The sequence below is a fragment of the Capronia epimyces genome (genome assembly GCF_000585565.1).
Source record: "Capronia epimyces CBS 606.96 chromosome Unknown aczIQ-supercont1.1, whole genome shotgun sequence".
NCBI lineage: Eukaryota > Fungi > Ascomycota > Eurotiomycetes > Chaetothyriales > Herpotrichiellaceae > Capronia > Capronia epimyces.
The window spans coordinates 1,833,888-1,854,375 of record NW_006912904.1 but is presented as its reverse complement, the minus strand read 5'-3'; the positions used below and the strand labels follow the sequence as shown (position 1 = coordinate 1,854,375).

Here is a 20,488-nt window from a genome sequence, read left to right as displayed (position 1 = left end):
CCATACATGATATCCTACGCAAGTCCGCCTCCATTCCCATACATGATATCCTACATGTACGCAAGTGACCCAGTCAGCTACTCCTAGCCAGTCAGCTACTCCTAGCCGGTCAACATGACCGACTTCGTCGAACTGTTGAAAGAAGGTGGAGAGGAGACATGGCTACTACGTATCCGTGCACTCCGAGCACTAAGTATTGGCATTGAGTTCGCGGCCGTACAGGCGAAGCAGTGACTAGTGGCCAAGTCGTTCTAGACCCCGGGGCACCTAGGGGACTCGGAGGTCGTCGAAACGTCTGCCTCCGTGGTCGGACAGGAATTTGCGAATGTGCTTCCACTTGTCGAAGATATAGTCGACCTCTCCAATCAAGAAAAGAAAATCAGTCCCAGTCAGTATCACCATCACCGTGAGATCACAGTCTAAGTCAGTATCACGGACGGATCACATCGTCTGGTCTTACACCGGTGGCACTTACTTGGTTGTGACAGCCTGATACTTTTGGACAGCTCGAAGATCCGTTCCATCTGCTCCACCACATCGAGCGGCGTACCGTGAATGATGTCTCGGTCCGCGCTGCTGAACACTCCAATGGTATAGCTACCGATCTGGTTTCGCGTGCCGGCGGATTCGACGGGATTGACAGCCGCGCCGGCCTCGACTAAGACTTTCACACACGTGAAGACGGCAGCCGTTGCACAACAGTGGAGGAGTGTTCGTCCCTGATCTGCTTCGCCGACGAGCAGAGCATTCGACTTGGCAGCAGGGGCGACATATCTGGCCAGAAATGCCGCGAGGGCAAGCTCTCGCTGCTCGGATTCTTGGATCGACATGAACGCGTGATCCAGATTCTTCGCATGCCGCATGCCGACAATCATGTGAGTCACCGCCAGGAGTCCCTCGGGATTCGTCATGACCAGGCCTTTTTCCGCCAAAATCTGCACGGCTTCCAAGTCGCCGCTGGATGCTGCGCACAGGAGTGGCGTCACTCCATCAGGGCTTCTGTACTCGACGTCTGCCCGGTGGTCGGTGAGGCTTCGCACGATTGCTGCTATGCTGCGTGGAGGGCTGGACCCGTGGACGTTGATGTCGAGCATCAACGTCAGTGCTGTACGGCCACATCCATTCTGGATATTGGGGTCGGCTCCCTCCTGGCATAGGATATCCACCACTTCTTCATCTGACTTGGTCACTGCAATCATCAGTGCAGTCATCCCTCCTTGGGCTCCGCCCAGACCTGGGTTCGTAGGACTACCAGTGAGCTTGTTGATGTCTCCACCCATGACCCTCAAAGTCTCCACGGTGCGTCTTATCTGGAGTTTCCTGGTTGCCTTGTCGCCTCGGAAAGCGCCGTACCAGAATCTCAGTCCTGTCACAGCGGTCCCGATCATATTCAACGAGAGTCGATGGAACGGCGAATAGCCTTCCTCGTCCACTCTCAGCAGGTCATCTTTGTGGCAGCAGGAAGCAAATAGCTCCAGGATTCTCCACTCGCGTCTTGCGACAGCCAAGTCGACCGGAGTAAGCCCTTGGCAGTTCTCCGGTGTCTCGGACCACTCGCCCGTCTCAGATGTACCATGACTATGAAGCTGCCGAACATTTTCATCGGTCCTGTAAGGATCTTGCCCATTTCGGATGCAGGGATCGGCCCCATTTTCGAGCAAGACTCTGACGGCAGCACCGTTGCATGCCCCAACAGCCCAGTGCAAAGGCGCGCCCAAAGGCCAGGTAAGTGGGTAATGGTGGTTGACCAGTGGGTTTCGTCCAAGAATCTTTGCGTCCATGTCTGCTCCAGAAGAGCTCAGAGCATGGAAAACATGGACTACTTGGGCTGCCGGGAAATTGAACAGCCAGTGCATGCAAGTCATGTTCCTGTCAGTGGCGGGAATGGATGCATCGGCGCCGTTCTGGCAAAGGAGAATCACAGTGTTCCAATGGCCGGCTAGACAAGCCTTGTACAAGGCAGTCTCGCCTAACGAGTTGCGTTTGTTCAGATTAATAGGGGTTGCTTCCAGCAAGAGCTTCAGTGCGTCGTCTTGGCCATGAGCCGCCAATTGGTGAATCACGTCGTTCTTGTACTGGTCGCAAGACGGGTGCCAGTGACCTTGGTCAGTGACGGCCTGATCATCTTCGATGAAGTGGAATCTCGCGTCGGCTAGAGTCGTGATCGGCGAGTAGAATTGGTTATACCCGGTGTTGTTTCGAAAAGTGATTCGGTCCTCCTGTAGCTCTCTCGCATCTAAGCTTTCAGTCTCCATCTCGCTAGGGAGGTAGCCAGTTTCGAGGGCGTTGTGCATCCATTTTCGTGCTTCTCGGTCGCTCATGTGCTCTGATACGGGCAAATCATACGACACAAGCACTCTTTTCACGAGTGCTTGGGCCGGGGGGAAGCCGGTGCGAGCAGCATCGAGTAGGATTGCGATTTGAAGCTTCTTGTCTGATCTGGCGATGTCCTGAACCGATCGCAGTAAGAACATGGCAAACAATTGGGCTCCAGTAAGGAATGGTCCGTACGTGCTGTAGGACTTCTCGATCCCTTGGACAAGGAGAGCGGCGATTGACTGCAATTCCCATGGATGATGGTATGAAGTGGAGCTTCGCTTTTGCTGCTCGGCGTGCCATCCCTCATAGTCATCTCGCTCTTGCGACCTACAATGTCAGGTCAGCATACGTGCGTACTAGGTATGTTGCGCGGGGTTCGCAGCTTACCACGCAAGACAAGCTGGTGATTCATTCAGTAAAAGCGATCCGACCACAGGAGGACGTAACATGAAGTCCTCCTGCAACAGCACTGGCAATGCAGTTCTCAGAACCCCGGCAGTATGGTTTGGTAGAACAGATGCAGTCTCCCTCAAGGCTTCTGTGCTCGCATAGGAAGAAAGCTCAGGCACCTGTCCACCGAAGCAAAAGGAGCTAAGGATCAGAAGTCCGTGTGAGTATATGTCAGCCTTTAGAAGTGCTTCGATGGAAATTGGGCGTTTTTGTGTATAACACAGGACGACTTCGGGCGCGGCCCATCCGGGAGAGTAGCCTGTGAGGAAGATCGAGTCTCCTCTCGTCGCGGTAACTTGGTCCAGCGAAAGCCCGAAATCAGCCAGCTTTGCAACAAGAGGTAACCGATCGAAAGGGGAATCTCTCTCAAAAACAAGGATGTTCTGAGGCTTCAAGTCACCATGCACAAGCTTGCAACTGTGAATGGCGTCTAGACCATACCCAACATCGAGACACAGCTGGTACACCACGTCTAGAGAGATCTGATGCTGGAGGATCTTGCCGAGGTCCCCAAGAGCAAGAGGCATGACCAGAAATGGTGTTTCATGCCAGGTACGTAGTTCGACGCCGTATCCAATCAGGCTGACGACATTCGGGTGGTCTCGAAGACGTAAGTCCTGGAGAGCAGAAACCTCCAACAGCATGTCATGGACCTGCTCGCGATACTTCTGAGCAGATAGATCCAACGGCCGGTTTTCTTCCACGTCGAACTTGCACTTTTTGACTGCCACGCGCTCCAGCCAGGTCTGTTCTGCACTATCCGAATCGTCAAGCAAGAGATTCCAGTAAACCTCAAACTGTCCACCTCGTCGATATAGTGGCTCGAGTCCAGTGCATCTATCAGGGTGAGTGGGCCTGGCACCTTGAGCTCATCTAGCATCATGATGAAGCTTCTTGCCGACGTGGAAGCCGTCTCTGTCGGAGCCGACGAGGTAGAAGCGCGGGAATCCTTGGTGGTCCCAGGTCCTGGAACCACCGTGAAGCGAGACGCGTATGATCTCCTGGTCGTCCACCGAATGTCAGAGATGACCGGGCGGCCATGTTTGGAATTGTGATCAGCCATCCTCGTACGGAGATGGCAGTCACGACGACGGCCAGATGATATCCGGATCCGGCGGTAGAAATATAGCCATGTCAAACCGTCGAGGGCAGCCTGATAAGTGGCAACTACAATGGAACAAAGACAGCAGGATATCACGGAACTAGACAAGGGTCTATCTGCAAAGGTTGGCGCGAATTGGGCGCAAAGAGGTGATCTCATGTGTCTCGATCCTTATTGATCAGGACGAATCCGTGACACAGAACTGTTTCTGGGCATTGCTCTACCCCTCAATTGCCAGGCTGCCTTCGTTCCTCTCTCGAGATGCCGAACAAAGACGTTGGTGCTAGCAATTGAATGACTTGACTCGGCCGAAAATGCCAGCGGCGAAAACCACAAGCGTCGTGCTGGCGATTCCAGGGCTCGTCGACCTCGCAATCAAGTATGCCGACTTCCTGAAGGAAAAATACGATTTGTACAAGGCCATGGACAAAGACAAGAGGCTCTTCAAGCTTGCCGTGAGATGCGCCCAGGGTGAGGTGTCCGAAGTTCTGAACTTCTACAAAGAGAACGCTGCATCCGTGACGGCGACGTTCGCCGACGACCTCGAGCAGCTTTCCCAAGCAATTCGAGACTCTGCAGAATCCATCACCTCGCTGCTGACGGACGGAGAAACTGGTGTGCTTGTACAGGTAGGCTATTCGTTCCGCGGAGCTAGAAAGATTTCGAAGAGTTGTGCCGAGCTCGAGAAATGGGTGAAGCGATTCCTGGAAAGGGCTATCATCTTCCTCTTCTTCGGAACCTCCACCTCAACCGCAACACCTGCCGCTGGGCTGGCTTCTTCCAACACCGTGACAAGCAGAATTCGAAGCATTCGATCGGCTGATCCACCCGCTGAGGCGGAGATCAAGTCACTCAACATCGACACGGAATATGATCACGACGAGGCGGTGACGCCAGTGACCAAGGACTCCCATATCTGGCTAGAGAAGAACAAGTCCGGGACCAATACATTGGGCGAGTATAGAAAATATGCAAACTCGGCCGATACCCCGGCCATCAATGCGACCCGCATCCTTGTACGAGACCTGGCCGCAAGATTGAGACAAGCGGATCCTTCCACCATGGGCATCTTGAGGTGTCTCGGCTTCTCGCAGAACCTTCGCAAGAATTTGTTCGCTCTTCATTTTGCTTACCCCGAAGGCCAAACATCGCCCAAGGCCCTTCAGGCCTTGATGGAAATCGACCAAGGTCACGCTCGTCCGGTCCATTCATTGACTGAGCGTTTGCGCCTCGCCAAGGGCATCGCCTCGGCGCTTTTCTATATCCACGCTGGAGGATTCGTTCACAAGCAGATCAACCCTACCAATGTCCTCGTGTTTGAGTCCGCATCTCACACATACCCTGAACACCTTGGTCAGCCGTATCTGGTTGGGTTCGATGCCGTACGCAAAGCTGATGCCAGGTCCCAGTTGCTCCGAGAAACGGACTGGAAGAAGAACATTTATCAGCATCCTGATCGTCAGCACCTGAAGGTCGGGCATGAATTCACGATGCGTCACGACGTGTACAGCTTAGGTGTCGTTCTCTTGGAAATAGCGCTGTGGAGATTATTCACCGACCCACGTGGCGGTCAGAAGCATTTGTGGAACAAAGTGAAGAAAACAAAAGACGGCCAGGAAATTGAAGAATCGGAGTTGCTCAGTCCAGACGCCCAGCGAGTCCAATACAAAGACTTGGCCCAGAAACAAATCCCGCCCAAGTTTGGCACCAAGTATAAGGACGTCGTTCTAGCTTGCCTGGACGGACTGGAGAACGGAGAGGAGCAGCGGAAGCTGCAGGACGCCGATGGCATCGTTGTGGGAGTTGCGTACATCGAGCAGGTCATGGACAGGCTTGATCAGATTGAGCTTTGACGGTAACACACTTTGTTGCACCAATCTCCCAAACTCAGATCTAGCTATGGCTACTCGTACGAGTATGCAATTTACCAAGCACAAATGGTGGTAGGTGTACTCCGTACAGGAACAGAATTGGGAAATGGCGACTACAAGGTTGGGAAGGGGAAGAGCAAGGACAGCCCCATGATGGACGCGGTTGTTGTAGATTGCCCAGCCTGTCGCCTGTCTGTTTAGATGTGAAGTCAGTCGGAGTGAATAAGGGCACTCATCTTGGGTAAAATATCAGGAGTGAACAAGGCCCGTATGATTTCATATTCATCTTGTACTGCGCGTCGGAAGGGAAGGGGTCCCCTTTTTAAGCAAGGTCGGAAGAAAGTCAAAAGTCAAAAGTCGAAAGGCGAGGAACGTTGACCGCCGTCGGGGCCCAGAAGAGGGCCTAGTAGGCCTAGTAACTGCGCACCCGGCCGTCCATCGACGTAGGATCCTGGTCTGGCGCAGGCGCCGAGGGCATCGCCCAGTGGCTGGAGAAGAGTCGTGGGCGAGTCGAGGATGAGAGAGACGGTGAGGCTGACGGAGGGTGAGTGAGTGGCAGGGCAGTGGTGTTTTAAAAGCGGCGCGGGATGGGCGAGCGGCGCGGTGCGTTCTATCAAGCCGCCAATAGGAGAGGGAAAGCAGGGAGTATAGAATTCACCACTTTATGAACTTGATAGATTTCATAGATTTCATAGATTTCATAGATTTCATAGATTTCATAGATTTCATAGATTTCATAGATGCCCTCCCCAATCTATCCAACCGAGGCGGCTCACGCCATGTATATACACGCTCCGTTTCCGTTTCCGTCAGGGGCCTTGGCCTTGGGATATCATGGACTACACTGGTAGCGGTCAGCTGTTCCATCCCGGTTGTGTGGACCCAGATACGTAGGCATGTTCTGACCTTCACCACTTCAAGCCATGGGGCCATGACATGGGCCATGACATAGATCAGGCAGGAATATCGTGCCAAACGCCCTTCTCGTCCCACAGGCCGACTTTGCTGTATCTGCCGGCAGCGTTGCCGTTCATCCACGCGAACCTGAAAAACTCGGGCTCAGGCTCAAATTCAAGTTCAGACTCGGGTTCAGACTCGGGTTCAAACTCGGGCTCACCCGTTGCCGCGCTTGCTCTCTCTTTACGTCGTATCCGTGGCAGCGTCACCTGTTCTTGGTCCCAGTATAGTTCTTCATCCGTGTATCCGCGCCACCGCTCGACATCGTTGATCAGGATGCTGACGCCGTCGACACCCTTGTCGCGGGGCAGTGGGCCCCAGCGGAACGTGATATTGGAAACCACGTCGCCGACCGTGTCCAGATCAGAAAGAAAAGCCGTCCCAAAATCGTTCACAGCAGCTCCAGCTCTCAGGGAGGTCCTGTGTACCACTGCCGTCACGTTTGGAGATTTCGCACCCCACCACGACGACCCTCCTCCGGACGAAGGAACCTCGCCCAGCGCGGCAGGGGTCTCGATGATGGACGCGAAGCCCCATCGTGCAACGCCATTGATGAACAGCCCCAGCAACAGTCCTTGATACATTAGACTCGGTCTGATCTGGAATCTCGTGCCAGGGATGAACACCAGGGCCAGAATATAATGGTGGATCCGGAGCCGGAATCCAGGTAGAACCAGCAAGATGATCAGAGCGAGCCCCATGCCCGCATAGATGGCGAGGTATTTGGGCATGTTCCCTGAAACGCGGATCCAGTGGATTTGCGTCCCGATAATCACCAGAACCACAGTGATGATGATCGCCAGAGCGAATGGTGCTCCTGGCTGTGCGAGATCATGTGGCGTCAATCTCTCGATGGGTATCAGGGGAGCAAAAGTGTAGTTGTTGAGTGCTCCGATGAAGCAGAACCCAAGATACAGCACCGTCTTCTCGATCTGCGCGGTGAGTCCTCGCAGCAAGGGCTTTGCCGAGGTACGGAACAAGATGTACGAAATGAATGCCGCTGGTAGAAACCTTTCCAAAAGTTTGCTAATGGCCTCGTAGATGTTGGCCGTGTTGGGTGGGTCGGAGACCAGACCGACATGCAGGAACAAGATGACGAATGTGCTGAAGAAGAACACAGCTGGAGATGTTGTAAAGATGGACAACACAACCAACGCGACCGCCGTCACAACGAACAGAGGCCAGCGTGAATCCGTAGGGCATTTTGCCTGCGATGGCGCCAGGCGCTGGAACGTAAACGACCGAGGAAACGTGGCTGGGAAGGCGGTGCTCTCGATCCCATGCGCTTTTGTCGCTTTGAAGTTGGTGTGCGATCCCACGAGCGTAGCCACACCACAACCTCCATTGGCGTCAGTGGTGACGCCAGCATGTATCGCGGCCTGGCAGATGAAACTGTCTCCGCGGTAGACGGGGATGGAGTCTGGAGCGTCCGGATCCGGCCCACCGACCACCAGCCCCTCATACCGCAGTGATTGATTCCCAACAAAACGTTCTTCCAAAAGATGCGTGCCTTTGCAGTTGGCCGGACAGCGGAAGGCCAGATGGGCTGAGGAAAACGGTCGACACTGGTTTCCGTTCAACCCGCACCCGTTGCCATCTTCCCAGAAACTGGCGCCGCACCACAGATTGCGAGGCTTGCCATATCCCTTGATGGCCCCGGACGTGGCATGCTGTTTAAGCATGAGTGACCACGTCAAGAACCAGCAGGCATAAAGGGCAACCAGTAACACGAACCGGTGTTTCTTCTTAGGCGCATACTTGTCCAGCAACCTGATCGGCGCTTGTTGGACCTTGGGGAATATAGGATCAATCTTTAGCACTCGAGGAGGCACTGGTCCTTTCACCCAAGTGAACACTGCCCGAGATGCCTTTCGTACAGGCAACGGCACCCATTTGTACTTGAACGAGTGGGAGGCTTCTCGGAGCCAGATGGGGATCGGCAGCGCAGTTGCGGAAGTCTCCGAGGCGGACCGGACGTGCAAGTCGCGGCTTTCGGCATCGTTGTCGGGCTCTTCGTCAGTCAGGGCGGGTATGTCAGAGACGAGGTTTTCTTCGTCGTCGCGGTACTCGGGGTGCATGGCGGGGGACGGATGAGCTGGAGACGGAGATGCTGGAGTCGAGGACTGGCGATAATGTATCCGTACTCCCAGTTGAACATATAGCCGCACAAATGACAGGCAAACAATGCAATCTGTTCAGCGGAAGTACATTGCTACCAGAGCGACAAGTCTATAGCAAACGCCCGAGCGAGGTGCAAGCAAACGACCGAAGCGAGAGGATTGAAGAGTAGGACCGGCCCAGATATGTACGGAGTAGCCGGAGATGGGATGGATGAATGGATGGATGCATGGCTGATGGCTGATGCGCAGCTCACCCGGCCTCGCCGGAGACAGATGAACTGACGGGCTGCTAAGGCTCCTTAGGCCTAAGGCCTGGCCTACTGTAAGGTCCAGCGGGGCCAATTGCACGGCGGATTCCACATACTGTAGTATCAGTAACTGAAGAGGGCCAAATATATGTACACCGGCCGGCAGTCGGGGCACTTGGAGAGAACGTATCATGAATATCAATCAATAGTCATAATATTATCCACGAGGCGTCTGAAGATCAAGCACATCAAGCCTCTTACTACAGCGTCATACAGGAGGGAGGCTCAGGCTGCCACAGTGCACCGGTGCCTTGCAGATGCCAGCCTGGACCGAGGCTGGAGCTTATCGATACCGCACCTGAGGCATGCGTAAAGGGTTAGGGTTAGGGTTAGGGTTAGGGTAGAACTCTCCCTCCCAGCCGTCTACCGAGTACATTTGAGACAACCGAGACCGCTGACTGAAGGCACACCCAGCTATTGACACAACTTTGTGGTCCCTCGTCGAGCTATTGCTCCTCAGTTGCTCGATGCAACTGTTGCCGTCCTCATCGTAACCACTACCCGCGCCTCTGATTTACCTCGACCCCTAGATTTTCGGGTCTCGCTTGGTGACTCGCATCCACATGTCGCTGACGATAAAGACTCCGGCATTGAAAGAATTCCATGGCTTCGTGGGATCGACAATGCTGAACTCAAAGTTCCGAAGGAGCTAGACGTCAAAGACAGAGATCAAGTTAGCTTTCCATTCACAGATCACACATTCACTTCTCATCGACGCTGCTGAGAATTAGGCAGCTTTGTCTGAGATCACGCTCCCGTCGTCGTTGGGAATGTTGGTTTAACCAATGTCCACGGCAGGCAAAGGTCTAGAAAACATGGTAGTGTATCTACTCACCTGTACAAAGATCTTGTTCAATTCGATCTGGGCAATGCTCTTGCCTAGACACTGCCAACGACCATGTCCAAATACAAGCTCGAGATTGGCCTCTTTCTGTCGAATCTCCTCAGGCGACCCCTCGAGCCAGCGCTCTGGGCGGAAGACTCGCGCGTCCGAGCCCCAGAGTTTGGGATCCCAGAAGAGTCCAAACGCACAGTATCCGAGTTTTGTCCCGCCCGGCACAAAGTACCCATTGATAGTGTCGCCAGTGGGTGGCACATCTTTCAGCATCAGGCCGGTCACTGGTGGGTGGATGCGGAGACCCTCCTTGATGACAGCTTGGAGGTAGGGGAGTCTGCGGGCTTCAGAGTCGGTGATGGGATCGGAGATTTGATTGGCCTTCAATTCAGCGAGCAGCTTCGAAAGGACGCGAGGGTTAGTGATTAGATGCAACATTGTTGCGCGTGTGGCGGAGGCGGTGGTGTCGCTGCCGGCAAGGCTGAGATTTCAAGGTTAGCTCTTGTCAGACCAGTCTGTAGCTGCGTTGTTCCGATCCGACCTACATTTGCACCATGGTTTCTGATTCAGCGTCTTCCTGTGACAGGCCGTGTCGGATAAAGGAGCCCAGCATGTCCATGTGAGGTTTGGCATCTGGTTGGAAACGCTCAGTCACGACCTGCTTAGCGAGCCTTGATAAATCGTAGTCAAAGGTTAGCACAGTCTCTTATAAATAATCACTACTGCGCAGAAAAAAACCTACCCCATGATTTTGCCCAGGCCGTAAGCATCAGTATCCTTGGGCAGGAAGGCCTTTAAGAGGGGCGATTGCACAACCTTTGCCAGCCAGGGAAAAGCGCCAACCAATATGATCATGGGAATTGTGGCCTCGGTGGTGGAAATGTATGAAAACATGTCCTTATCCTCGTCGAGGTACCCAAATGCTCTTCCAAATCCGATGTCACCGATGATGTCAAGGGTCAGGTACTGTGCTTTGCGCGCAAAGTCGATGGGCCTGTATTCGGTATCTGTGGACAAGTAATTTGTCTCTATCAGGGAAACGAGTTTGTGGATGACGTTGTCCAGAGATTCCTCAAGGTTCGGGACATCTTTTCCTGCATACTAGAAAGACTTGGATCAGCGAGGTCTTGAACAGCGAAGGCTGATTATCTCTGGTGATTGGCATATGTACCCCTGGCGACATCTTGGTGCGAAGCATTGCATGTCTCTCCTCATCCCGTTCGGACAAGACATTGTCGTGGTCAGGGTCGATTCGTATAGCCTCGTACCAGTCGGCCCTATGATACGGCGAGCGGACGGAGAGAATATATCTCAGAACATTTGGATCGCTAGTGATCAACTCGTTGGGGCCGATACGAATCAACGATCCTAGACATAGTAAGGGTTGGTTTCACGCAGATACAAGGCAGGAAGTCGAAGCGAGCGGAGATAGCATGAGTACTCTCTACGGATAGTCCCTTACCGTGTTTAAAGCAGGCCTCGGCGGATGTCAGGTACATGGACCCATCCCATGTGTGCTTGAACAGCCAAAGCTTCGAGATACCCGCCCAGAAGGGTCCAGGGATATGCCGTAGGCGGTACCAGCTGTAGAGAGAAGTGAGGAGCAGGTAGAGGAACAGCAATGCTCCGGCCAACAGAATTGATAGCATAATGATGGGTTTGTGAGGCACTGGAGATGTGGTGACAAGTTGAAGAGGCGGACAGAAGTGGGATTACGGCTGTCCCTGAGGGCAATACCTACCTTACATTCGGAGTACGGAGTGCTCGTACCAGGATGACATATTGCGCCTGGCACACCAGGTAGGGATCCTAGTAGTACGAATGAACATTGAACATCGCCCGCGGGCTTGAAGATGCATAAATACATACCACTACTGTACGGAGAACAGTAGATCAGGTTTGTAGGTAGCCAGCGTTGCCCCCGGGGAGGCCACAGACGGGGGTTCCCACCGGCAGCAGCCTTCCTAGCCCCCGGACGGCACCTAGACAGGGTTTACAGTAGCACGTAGGAGGGTATGCACAGTAGGCAGCCCCAGCCAGTGATACGGCTTCCTCCTTCCCCGCCCAGATGGCTAAGAAGCCCGAAACCTGCTGAAGCCGTGGCCTAAGGGCTAAGGGGCCCTAAGGCCTTAGCTCCCCCTCGTGGGATGATCACATATGCGGCTATGTGATCGCTTCCCGCAGCCAGCAGCTCAATAGCATCCTCCAACGACTTCGTGGTGTTCGCTTCCGCTGATCTTTGTCATCTGACTATGCCTCTGCCGCCGGATGATCAGGCTTTTTGCCAGATATTGCGAACATGGGCCAATATGCGTGGATCGACGTATTCTTCATGTCCTTTCTTACGTCAATCAGGAACGTCTCCAGCTCGGGAACAGTCCAGCCTAGTCCCCGAGTAAATAAGGCCATGCTGATACCCGAGAGAGAGCAAGTAAAGTCGTGATATGTCCATATCCCTAGAGGCGGCTGCGTTAGATTGCGGGCACAGCAGCTGAGTGGGTTCAAGAGTTGACAACTCACCGATTTTCTTAAGCTTGGGGTCAGCTGGCCACGAATTTTGCGGCCAGTAGTACCGATGCTGCACTACATCCACGAAGCCGGCATCGATCATGAGCGATTTGACCGATTCGACACTATTGAGGGGTGAGCCGACGTTGACGCTGGCATGCAGCATATATGCCGCCCATTTTGCCAGCGCCGAGTCCTCCGAGAGCGTTCCATCATCCGAGCGAAGATTGAAAGATATGTCCTGGAGTTCGAAAAAGCCCCCGGGGCTGAGGTTGCTATGTCAGGGTCAGCGTGATGTTCGGGATCCGCTCGTCTGAGGGGGGGCATGTTACTCGAAACACCGTTGGATCAACTGCTTCCAATTGCTGATTGCCCCGGTCATCATTCGGCTGAAGATGAAGTCGAACTCATATGAAAAGGTCCACGGCCGTTCCACATCTGCCACTTCAAACCGGACGTTTGGGGGAACACTGTGAGTAGGTTAAATCCGGCGGGTTATATCGAATGTCAAGCAAAGGAGTTGTTAGAACTCACAATGATGGCATTACTGGACTAACATCAATGCCTGTTACCTGCGTTGTGTGAGTTCTCGTCCTTGACACTGATGCCATAAGACAATCGTTGACACACAATTGATTCTGGATGGAGATCACCTTTTCCCCATAGTCAGCATAACAGGTTGGTGGATGCGGGAAGGAGACCAATTTCTGAGTTTACCATATTCAATAGCCCAGATACCTGTGCCTGTGCCAATGTCCAGAACACGACGCATACCGTCTCTCTTGTCGATGCCGCATCCACTAAGGCCAAAGGTCATCTTGAGAAGATGATGTTGGAGGTCTAATGCGTGCTGGGATTAGTGACTTGGTCCGACCAAGTCATCGAGCACAATACTTGCCTAAGCGATCTAGCTCTTGCTGTCATAATTGTCCATTAGCCACAGACTCTAGACGTACACCGGGGTTTCGTACCTCGTCGTTGGGCAGGACATACTCTTATAAGTAACAAGTCAGGTCAGTCTCCTCGGTGTATGATTCGGTATGACCCTCATAAATCGTACCTCTATCGCCGTAGCTATTGTATGTCCGCCCATTTTCTTCGCGGAAATTGTAAATGCTCGCCGTCAAGGAAGCGGTGGAGTCGAGATCATCGTCCTGTTGGTTCTAGTAAGTTTCGGTGCGCTCCAGCGTGGGGCATAAGTATGATTCCCTACATCTCCGATTGCAGAATCATCTTCATAGGGTTGAGCCTCTGCGGCGAGAGGATGATCCTGAGTGTCATTGCTTTCAGTGTTCGACGTGTGGGACATGGCGCATAGGTGTAGAAGTCGACAATGGAGATGTCATTGAAACGGAGGCTTATGCGTCGGTCCACGAAGCAACGTAGTGGTTATGAGTACGAAAAGAAGCGCGGTGCTCTGTAGTCTTAATGGCGGTATAGCACATTTCGGCTGAGCTGTCCACATGCTGAAATGGGCTATTGTGGCATATGGTTGGGTTTGGAACTTCTTGCCATGCCGCACATCCATCACCGGACATGCAGCGCATGTTGCAGGAGTAGCCTTTGCTAGGCCATGTCCACTAGAACCGCTTGTGATTCATGCCGCTCCGGTGTATGTCACGTTTTGCCCTCCCCAATGATTGGTACAAGCCAGAGGAGTGTCCCCTTCAAGGGTCTGGAACTCGAAACGCGGACCTGGAACAGGGCGTTAAAAGGACGAGATGCTGGGTTTAGGTCACACCACGTCAGCAAGCGTCCCTCGGCTAACATGTTGGGTAAGTACTACTAGGTAGATTTGGAGATGTAGGGAACATGATGTAGCAGAGTAGCACTGCGGATACAGGCACCTACAGGTAAGAAAGAAGCAAGCGAACCTCTCGCCTTGGAGGACGCATCTCCGTACGCGTATGTAGTAATTACGGGTTGTGAGTTTAGAGTATCAACTAACCCCGAGCCTAAATTTAGGTTAAAGCCCCTCCAAATTAGTCGCAGTGATGATTTAGCCCGGCCTCATAAGTCGCCTCATGATACATTAGGTACGTAGTAGCTGCTAATATGTACCTGCCCGGTAGTTGTTGATCGAAATTCAAAACTCGCATGTATCCGTACAATTATTAATGTAGCGCGACCTAACTGTACGTTCCTTATGCCTGAACTTAGCTCAACATATCGCTTCGGACCGCGACACTTGTGAGCGACTGTGGACAGATGGTGCTCAGGTGGATGTCACTCGCGGTGCGCAGTGTTGCCGTAGCTAAGGCTTCGTCACATTCAATTCAAGGTCGCTGGGTCCCTGGGTGGCCGAGGAAGTGCTTGCGTTGCCCGTCTGGTGTCTCGATGTTACCTCTTTTGACCATCATTCGCATATCTCAGCTCGTGTCGGTTCCAGCATCAACCCAGCAATCATGCTTGTTACCCTGCATTAGCATCCAGACATGGGAGAGCTTGAAGCCAACAAACTCCATGGCATAAAGTAAACTTGTTGCAACCTCTGACGGTGTGTAAGAGCACCAATAGACTCCCCCGATTACGACGGAAGCTTCTGTCAACATCCCTTACAATGGTGCCCATTGATCTCGGCCGCTCTCTCCTGCAACCTGACTGCGTAGCATCTACCCTCTTCCAGCTTTAAGCTCTATTGTCGTTCCTATATGTCTCATCCAAGCTTGCCATGTTTTACTAACCGTACTTGCCCAGCTATGAAGCTATCGGCGGCCTAATGTCGAGAAGTGTGGAGGGGCCTGTGTGCCACTGGACCAGAATGTGTCGTCCATCAGAAGAGCGTACAAATGTGTCACTGGTTAGTAAGCTGGATGAAGCGTTGCGATATTGATTGGGTGGTGAAGATGTCCGGAGTAACATCGTGACACAAGAGACTGAAGGGCGCAGCCATCCGCGCGGGGCTTTCGGAGCCCTGGCTTCCACATCGGGCTTATCGACACTTATCAGCGTGGTGCATCATCAGATGCCTCAATGATGCCTATTTCCCTTGCCCATATATGCAATCCCTGCAGCCTTCATACGTGCACCGCTTCTTGTACTGGCCTATTGCTGAGTTGGGTCGGCTGCCCTTGATCGAATCTTGATATTTGATAGATCTCATTTGGACTTCCTTATCTCAACGCTCCAGCTTCGCTACGCCGCAATGGCATCCACCGAGGAGAAGCTTGAGCCCAAGGACCTGTCCTACCATTTCTCTCGAGTCACCAAGAAACGCGATGCCAGTAACATCAAACAATTCTACAAATACTTTTTGATTCCTGGCATAGGCAATCTTGCTGGAGGTACGTTCTTGGCCGATGAAGCACGTCATTTTAGCTCACTATGTCGAGGTCTCCCGAATGCTGCCTACTTCCCCTACGATACATTGGAGGCATCAACTGCCCTCCCGGATCGACACCGACCGACGCCTAACAAGCCTGTTGACCCCCCCGCGACGGAACTGGCCAATTTTACGATTGCCGAAGGTCCTGCTGCCTCCAGAGTTCTTGTGCCTCACGATTCAGCCGAACCAAATATCCTGCGAAAGATTGATTTGGCCACTGCCTTACAATATGGCACGGCTCAGGGGTATCCCCCCCTCTACAGTTTCATTCGATCCTTCACGCAGAAGAACTTGCATCCCAATGTTCCATACAAGGGTGGGCCGGAAGTCATCCTGACGTGCGGATCTACTGATGGGTTTTCCAAAGCCATTGAATGCTTCAGTAATATCTGGGATGAAGACAGGGACTGGATCCGGGAAAGAGAGGGCATCTTATGTGAAGAGTTTGCTTATATGAATGCCATCCAAGCTACCAAACCTCGTGGCCTCAATGTGGTGCCTGTGGCTATTGATGACGAGGGAATGCTCGCTTACGGTAAGGGAGGTCTAGAAGAGGTCCTGACCAACTGGGACAAGAACAAGGGCAAGAGGCCACATCTGATGTATACCGTGACGTGAGTATGAACAAGTGGTGTCGCAGACCTTGGCTGATTTGCACAGAATGGGTCAGAATCCTACGTCAGGGCTGCTATCGGTGAAGAGACGCACGGAGATCTACTCACTATGCCAGAAGTACGACATCATCATCATTGAAGATGAGCCATACTGGTATCTCCAATATCCTTCTGCGAACCAGCTCTCGATCAAGACTCGGGGTAAGCCTGTTTCGGAGAATTTCCCTATCGACCCGTCACATAATTACAATGCCTCGTCTGGGGGCAAGTCTAGCGGGTTTGCGTTCTTGGACAGCCTTGTGCCTTCGTATCTGTCAATTGATGTTGATGGACGAGTGGTCCGGTTAGACACTTTCAGCAAGACCGTGGCTCCCGGATGCCGGCTGGGATGGATTACGGCCCAGCCGGCCATGATTGAGCGAATCCAACGCATCACTGAGACTACTACACAGCAACCTAGTGGATTTGTTCAGAGCTTGATTGCTGAACTCATCTTGGGGCCTTCGACGAATGGGGACCCGGGTAAGGGCGGCAGCAAAGATGGCAGCGGGTGGGCAGTCGAAGGGTGGGTGCGATGGCTCGAGGGATTGCGTGGCAATTACGAACGACGAATGCAACTGATGAGTACAATTCTCGAGGACGGTAAATACCTGATTCAGAGTTCTCCGCGGCCGTCGAGTGTTTCGGCACCGGATGAGGATGACTATGAACTGCTTCACAAGACACAGCTTTACGATTTCGCGTATCCAATGGCTGGTATGTTTCTCTGGATGCGAGTCCACTACCAAACACATCCCTTGCATCAAGACGTCACGCATGAGCGGCTCGCTCGGGCCTTGTGGATGTTCATGACCATCAAACCGTACCTGGTACTACTCAGCCCTGGGGCAATGTTCTCTCCCACGCCAGAGCTCGTATCTGAAAAGGGGTGGCAATACTTCCGACTATGCTTTGCAGCAGTGGATGATGATGTGGTTGAGAAGCATACCAAAGCGGTAGTCAAGGCTTTCGCGGAATTCTGGGTCATTGACGACGTTAAGAAGATTGATGAACTCTTGGATGACGAGGAGGACGCCCAAGCGAGGCTGGCCGGTGTGGCACTGCAGAATCAGGTGAGTCTGACTTTCGATGGCTAGGTGAGAAACACATTACGGCTGACACTGTACAGGGGCTTTATGCTGTAAATCCGGCCATTTGTTGAGTATGATGTTGGCTATGACCATGGAATGTAGAGCGATGTTTGGTGATAGTACCTCGCACAAAGAAAAATAAAATGAAGACGGCCGGTGCTTTCGCCGGCGCCTTGCCTTGTTCTAGTATTGAAGGTCTCTGCATTGTCGTCCTCGTAACGGAGTGGAAGTCCAGGTTGTTCGATAGCTCTCAGTCAGGCTCTGGAGTTTATGGCGCTGTTGTATTTCGTGCTGCGCCAAACCTTCGCCGGAGGTGTCTGATATGGAGAATCTGCGGGTTGCCTAATAAGCATGATCTCGCACTGGTGGCTGATCCAACCTCTGATATCAGGTTTAGTGCGGGTGCGAAATAATGGTAGGCACCTATTAGATGGTACATCCGCCCGTACGTCATCTGGCAGCCCCTCCAGTGTCCAGCCGTCGACTGTCTGTTGATCTCTCTGCGCTGTTGCGCCCTTCTCCTAACCCACACGATGTAACCACCGTGCATAGGCCCTGAGGCATGCCGTATTCTCGAAGCTGCACCTTGTTCTTATCTCTGCTGCCATGCAGCTCATTGAAAGATGGACCCTCATCAGGACAGCTCCGATGTCCTGCCTCGAGATGGGATTCTGCTTGTTGTGGGCTGACCGCGAAGGTTTACTTGCATCTTGATAGATCCCTCGCTGCTCAGAGTTCCTCATCATCATGCTGCTAAGCTTGTTCCTCACCCTCACGCCTTTCCTGCGGCCGGGCTATGGTTGCGAGGACCATGACTGGACTTCGCCTGTCCTGGGAGGCTATGTCGATCACGGACTGATGAAGAAACATGATCTCATGAAGCGAATACAGCCACAAGCAATGGTCACTCCCCCGCAGCAGATCAAAGGCTTGCATTGGGGACAGATCAATTTCCTACAGACTACAGATACGCATGGTTGGTTAGCAGGACACCTACTCGACGAGAACTACAGCGCCGACTATGGCGACTTTGCGGATTTTGTCCAGAAGATGAAAGCAAAGGCCGACGCTCTCGGGGTCGACCTCCTGCTCATCGACTCAGGCGACCTTCACGATGGAACTGGATTTGGCGATGCCACAACTCCCAATGGCAGACTCACACTTCCCATCTTCAAGAAGTTGCCCTACGATCTGTTGTCAATCGGGAACCATGAGCTCTACACAACTGGGATTGCAAACGATACCTATCACAACTTCGCGCCTTACTGGGCTGGTCGCTATATCACCTCCAATGTTGAGTTCAACGATACCGGAGTGCTCAAGCCCTTCTCCCAACGGTACGCTTACTGGAGGACGAAGTTTGGTGTCAGAATCATGTCTTTTGCCTTCATCTTCAACTTTACCGGCAACAGCGATGCAACCGTGGTCACTCCGGTTGGTGATGCTGTCAAGCAATCGTGGTTCCAGCAGCAAGTCAAGAGGTCGGACATTGACATGTTCGTGGTCGCTGGGCACATCACCCTACGCAACTCAACTGAATGGGGTTTAATATACGCCGCAATCCGTCAGCACCATCCCACTACGCCCATCCAAATTTTCGGCGGTCACCGGCACGTGCGTGATGCCGTGGTATTTGATGCAAATGCGGTCGGCATAGCCTCAGGGAGATATTGCGAAACCGTTGGATGGGTATCCGTCAACGGCCTACCCAAGAACGTAACTCAGGCGAACTCACCACAAGGCAACGCGACCAAAATCACGCAGTCTCCTTCCGCCGTCCCTGGTGTCAAGCCCAACCACAAGTCCGATCTGTCCTACACACGCCAATACCTGGATTTCAATCGGTACAGCTTTGAATTCCATACGTCTACGACGGAGCAGACGTTCAACACTAGTCTTGGGGAGGGCATTAGCGAGAATATAACCAGCGCCATCAATACCCTTCCGGAACTGACCCAAAAGCTTGGCTGTGTTCCGGACAGCTACTACTTGAGTCGATACCCGATCAGCTCGAACCTGAGCTTATTCCACTACCTAACCACCGCCGTCTTCCCGAAAGTCATTGTCGACGCGGAGCGTACCGACATGCCGCGCATCGTTCTCACCAACACAGGCGGTTTCCGCTACGATCTACTGAAGGGACCTTTCACCATTGACAATGCCTATCAGACCAACCCATATCAGAACTACTGGCGGCGTCTGACTGCTCCGTGGTCCGCGGCCAAGAACCTGCTGCTCAACTTGCAGACAGACAAAGTCTACAAGCGCGCCGTCAACGACACGAGTCTGGTCAGGACGTTGGGCTACGTCACGAAAGATGATCTGGGCTCCGACGGCGATAATACCGTGCACATCGACCAGGGAAACGCTGCGATGCCGCACTACGTCCAGGCAAACGTCAGTGTGGCGAATATTTCAGACTCGACTCTCGTCGACGTCTATGCCACGAGTTTCTTCACTGCCGCCGCGGCAAAGTACCTCCCCGGCAATACCAGTGACTGGATCCCTGCCGACGGCAACTTCAGCTCGTTTGACACGTTGCCGCGTATGGCCAAGCTGTATTGGAGTAAGAATTGCTGAGGCAAATTTGGTCCTGCCCGCCGTAGTGTGTTCGAGCCGTCCAGTCTTCCTGGACGACGAAGCAGTGATGACGCCAGTCCTTTTGGGGTTGGAAAACATGCGGTATTCGCCCCAGCCAGAACAAGCGTGACATAACACGAGGAGAAGAGGTCGATGCACAGCTCGCAACGGTAGACTTGACTTGAACATAGACGTAGGACGAGCACTTATAAGTACTACAAATAGTGATAGACGATCGGTGTAAGCCATGTATGGAAATTTCCTTGATTTTGCAGAGTTGAGTGTATTTGACTTGAGTTGAGTGTATTTGACTTGAGTTGAGTGTATTTGACTTGAGTTGAGTGTATTTGACTTGAGTTGAGTGTATTT

General features: G+C 52.9%; 7 protein-coding genes across 7 annotated transcripts; 3 read left to right on the top strand and 4 right to left on the bottom strand.

Moving 5' to 3' along the window:
• Positions 1-419: 419 nt before the first annotated feature.
• A1O3_00690 (serine/threonine protein kinase) lies at positions 420-3,832 on the bottom strand (the record flags this gene model as incomplete). The annotated part of the gene is made up of 3 exons (XM_007730840.1): positions 420-2,646; positions 2,707-3,566; positions 3,632-3,832. The coding sequence occupies 3 exons, from the start codon at positions 3,830-3,832 to the stop codon at positions 420-422; spliced, it is 3,288 nt and encodes a 1,095-aa protein (XP_007729030.1).
• A 353-nt stretch (positions 3,833-4,185) lies between these two features.
• On the top strand, positions 4,186-5,724 carry A1O3_00689 (uncharacterized protein; the record flags this gene model as incomplete). The annotated part of the gene is made up of 1 exon (XM_007730839.1): positions 4,186-5,724. One exon carries the CDS (start codon positions 4,186-4,188, stop codon positions 5,722-5,724), a length of 1,539 nt encoding a protein of 512 aa, XP_007729029.1.
• A 971-nt stretch (positions 5,725-6,695) lies between these two features.
• A1O3_00688 (uncharacterized protein) lies at positions 6,696-8,777 on the bottom strand (the record flags this gene model as incomplete). The annotated part of the gene is made up of 1 exon (XM_007730838.1): positions 6,696-8,777. One exon carries the CDS (start codon positions 8,775-8,777, stop codon positions 6,696-6,698), a length of 2,082 nt encoding a protein of 693 aa, XP_007729028.1.
• Positions 8,778-9,653: 876 nt separating this feature from the next.
• Positions 9,654-11,611, bottom strand: A1O3_00687 (uncharacterized protein; the record flags this gene model as incomplete). Its single annotated transcript, XM_007730837.1, has 6 exons — positions 9,654-9,776; positions 9,963-10,443; positions 10,508-10,633; positions 10,705-11,063; positions 11,134-11,330; positions 11,425-11,611. 6 exons carry the CDS (start codon positions 11,609-11,611, stop codon positions 9,654-9,656), a joined length of 1,473 nt encoding a protein of 490 aa, XP_007729027.1.
• Positions 11,612-12,212: 601 nt separating this feature from the next.
• On the bottom strand, positions 12,213-13,779 carry A1O3_00686 (uncharacterized protein; the record flags this gene model as incomplete). Its single annotated transcript, XM_007730836.1, has 8 exons — positions 12,213-12,418; positions 12,483-12,745; positions 12,803-12,940; positions 13,005-13,042; positions 13,101-13,123; positions 13,188-13,310; positions 13,531-13,624; positions 13,684-13,779. The coding sequence occupies 8 exons, from the start codon at positions 13,777-13,779 to the stop codon at positions 12,213-12,215; spliced, it is 981 nt and encodes a 326-aa protein (XP_007729026.1).
• A 1,836-nt stretch (positions 13,780-15,615) lies between these two features.
• Positions 15,616-17,545, top strand: A1O3_00685 (uncharacterized protein; the record flags this gene model as incomplete). Its single annotated transcript, XM_007730835.1, has 3 exons — positions 15,616-15,754; positions 15,803-16,409; positions 16,456-17,545. 3 exons carry the CDS (start codon positions 15,616-15,618, stop codon positions 17,543-17,545), a joined length of 1,836 nt encoding a protein of 611 aa, XP_007729025.1.
• A 741-nt stretch (positions 17,546-18,286) lies between these two features.
• Positions 18,287-20,119, top strand: A1O3_00684 (uncharacterized protein; the record flags this gene model as incomplete). The annotated part of the gene is made up of 1 exon (XM_007730834.1): positions 18,287-20,119. The coding sequence occupies one exon, from the start codon at positions 18,287-18,289 to the stop codon at positions 20,117-20,119; it is 1,833 nt and encodes a 610-aa protein (XP_007729024.1).
• Positions 20,120-20,488: the final 369 nt, after the last annotated feature.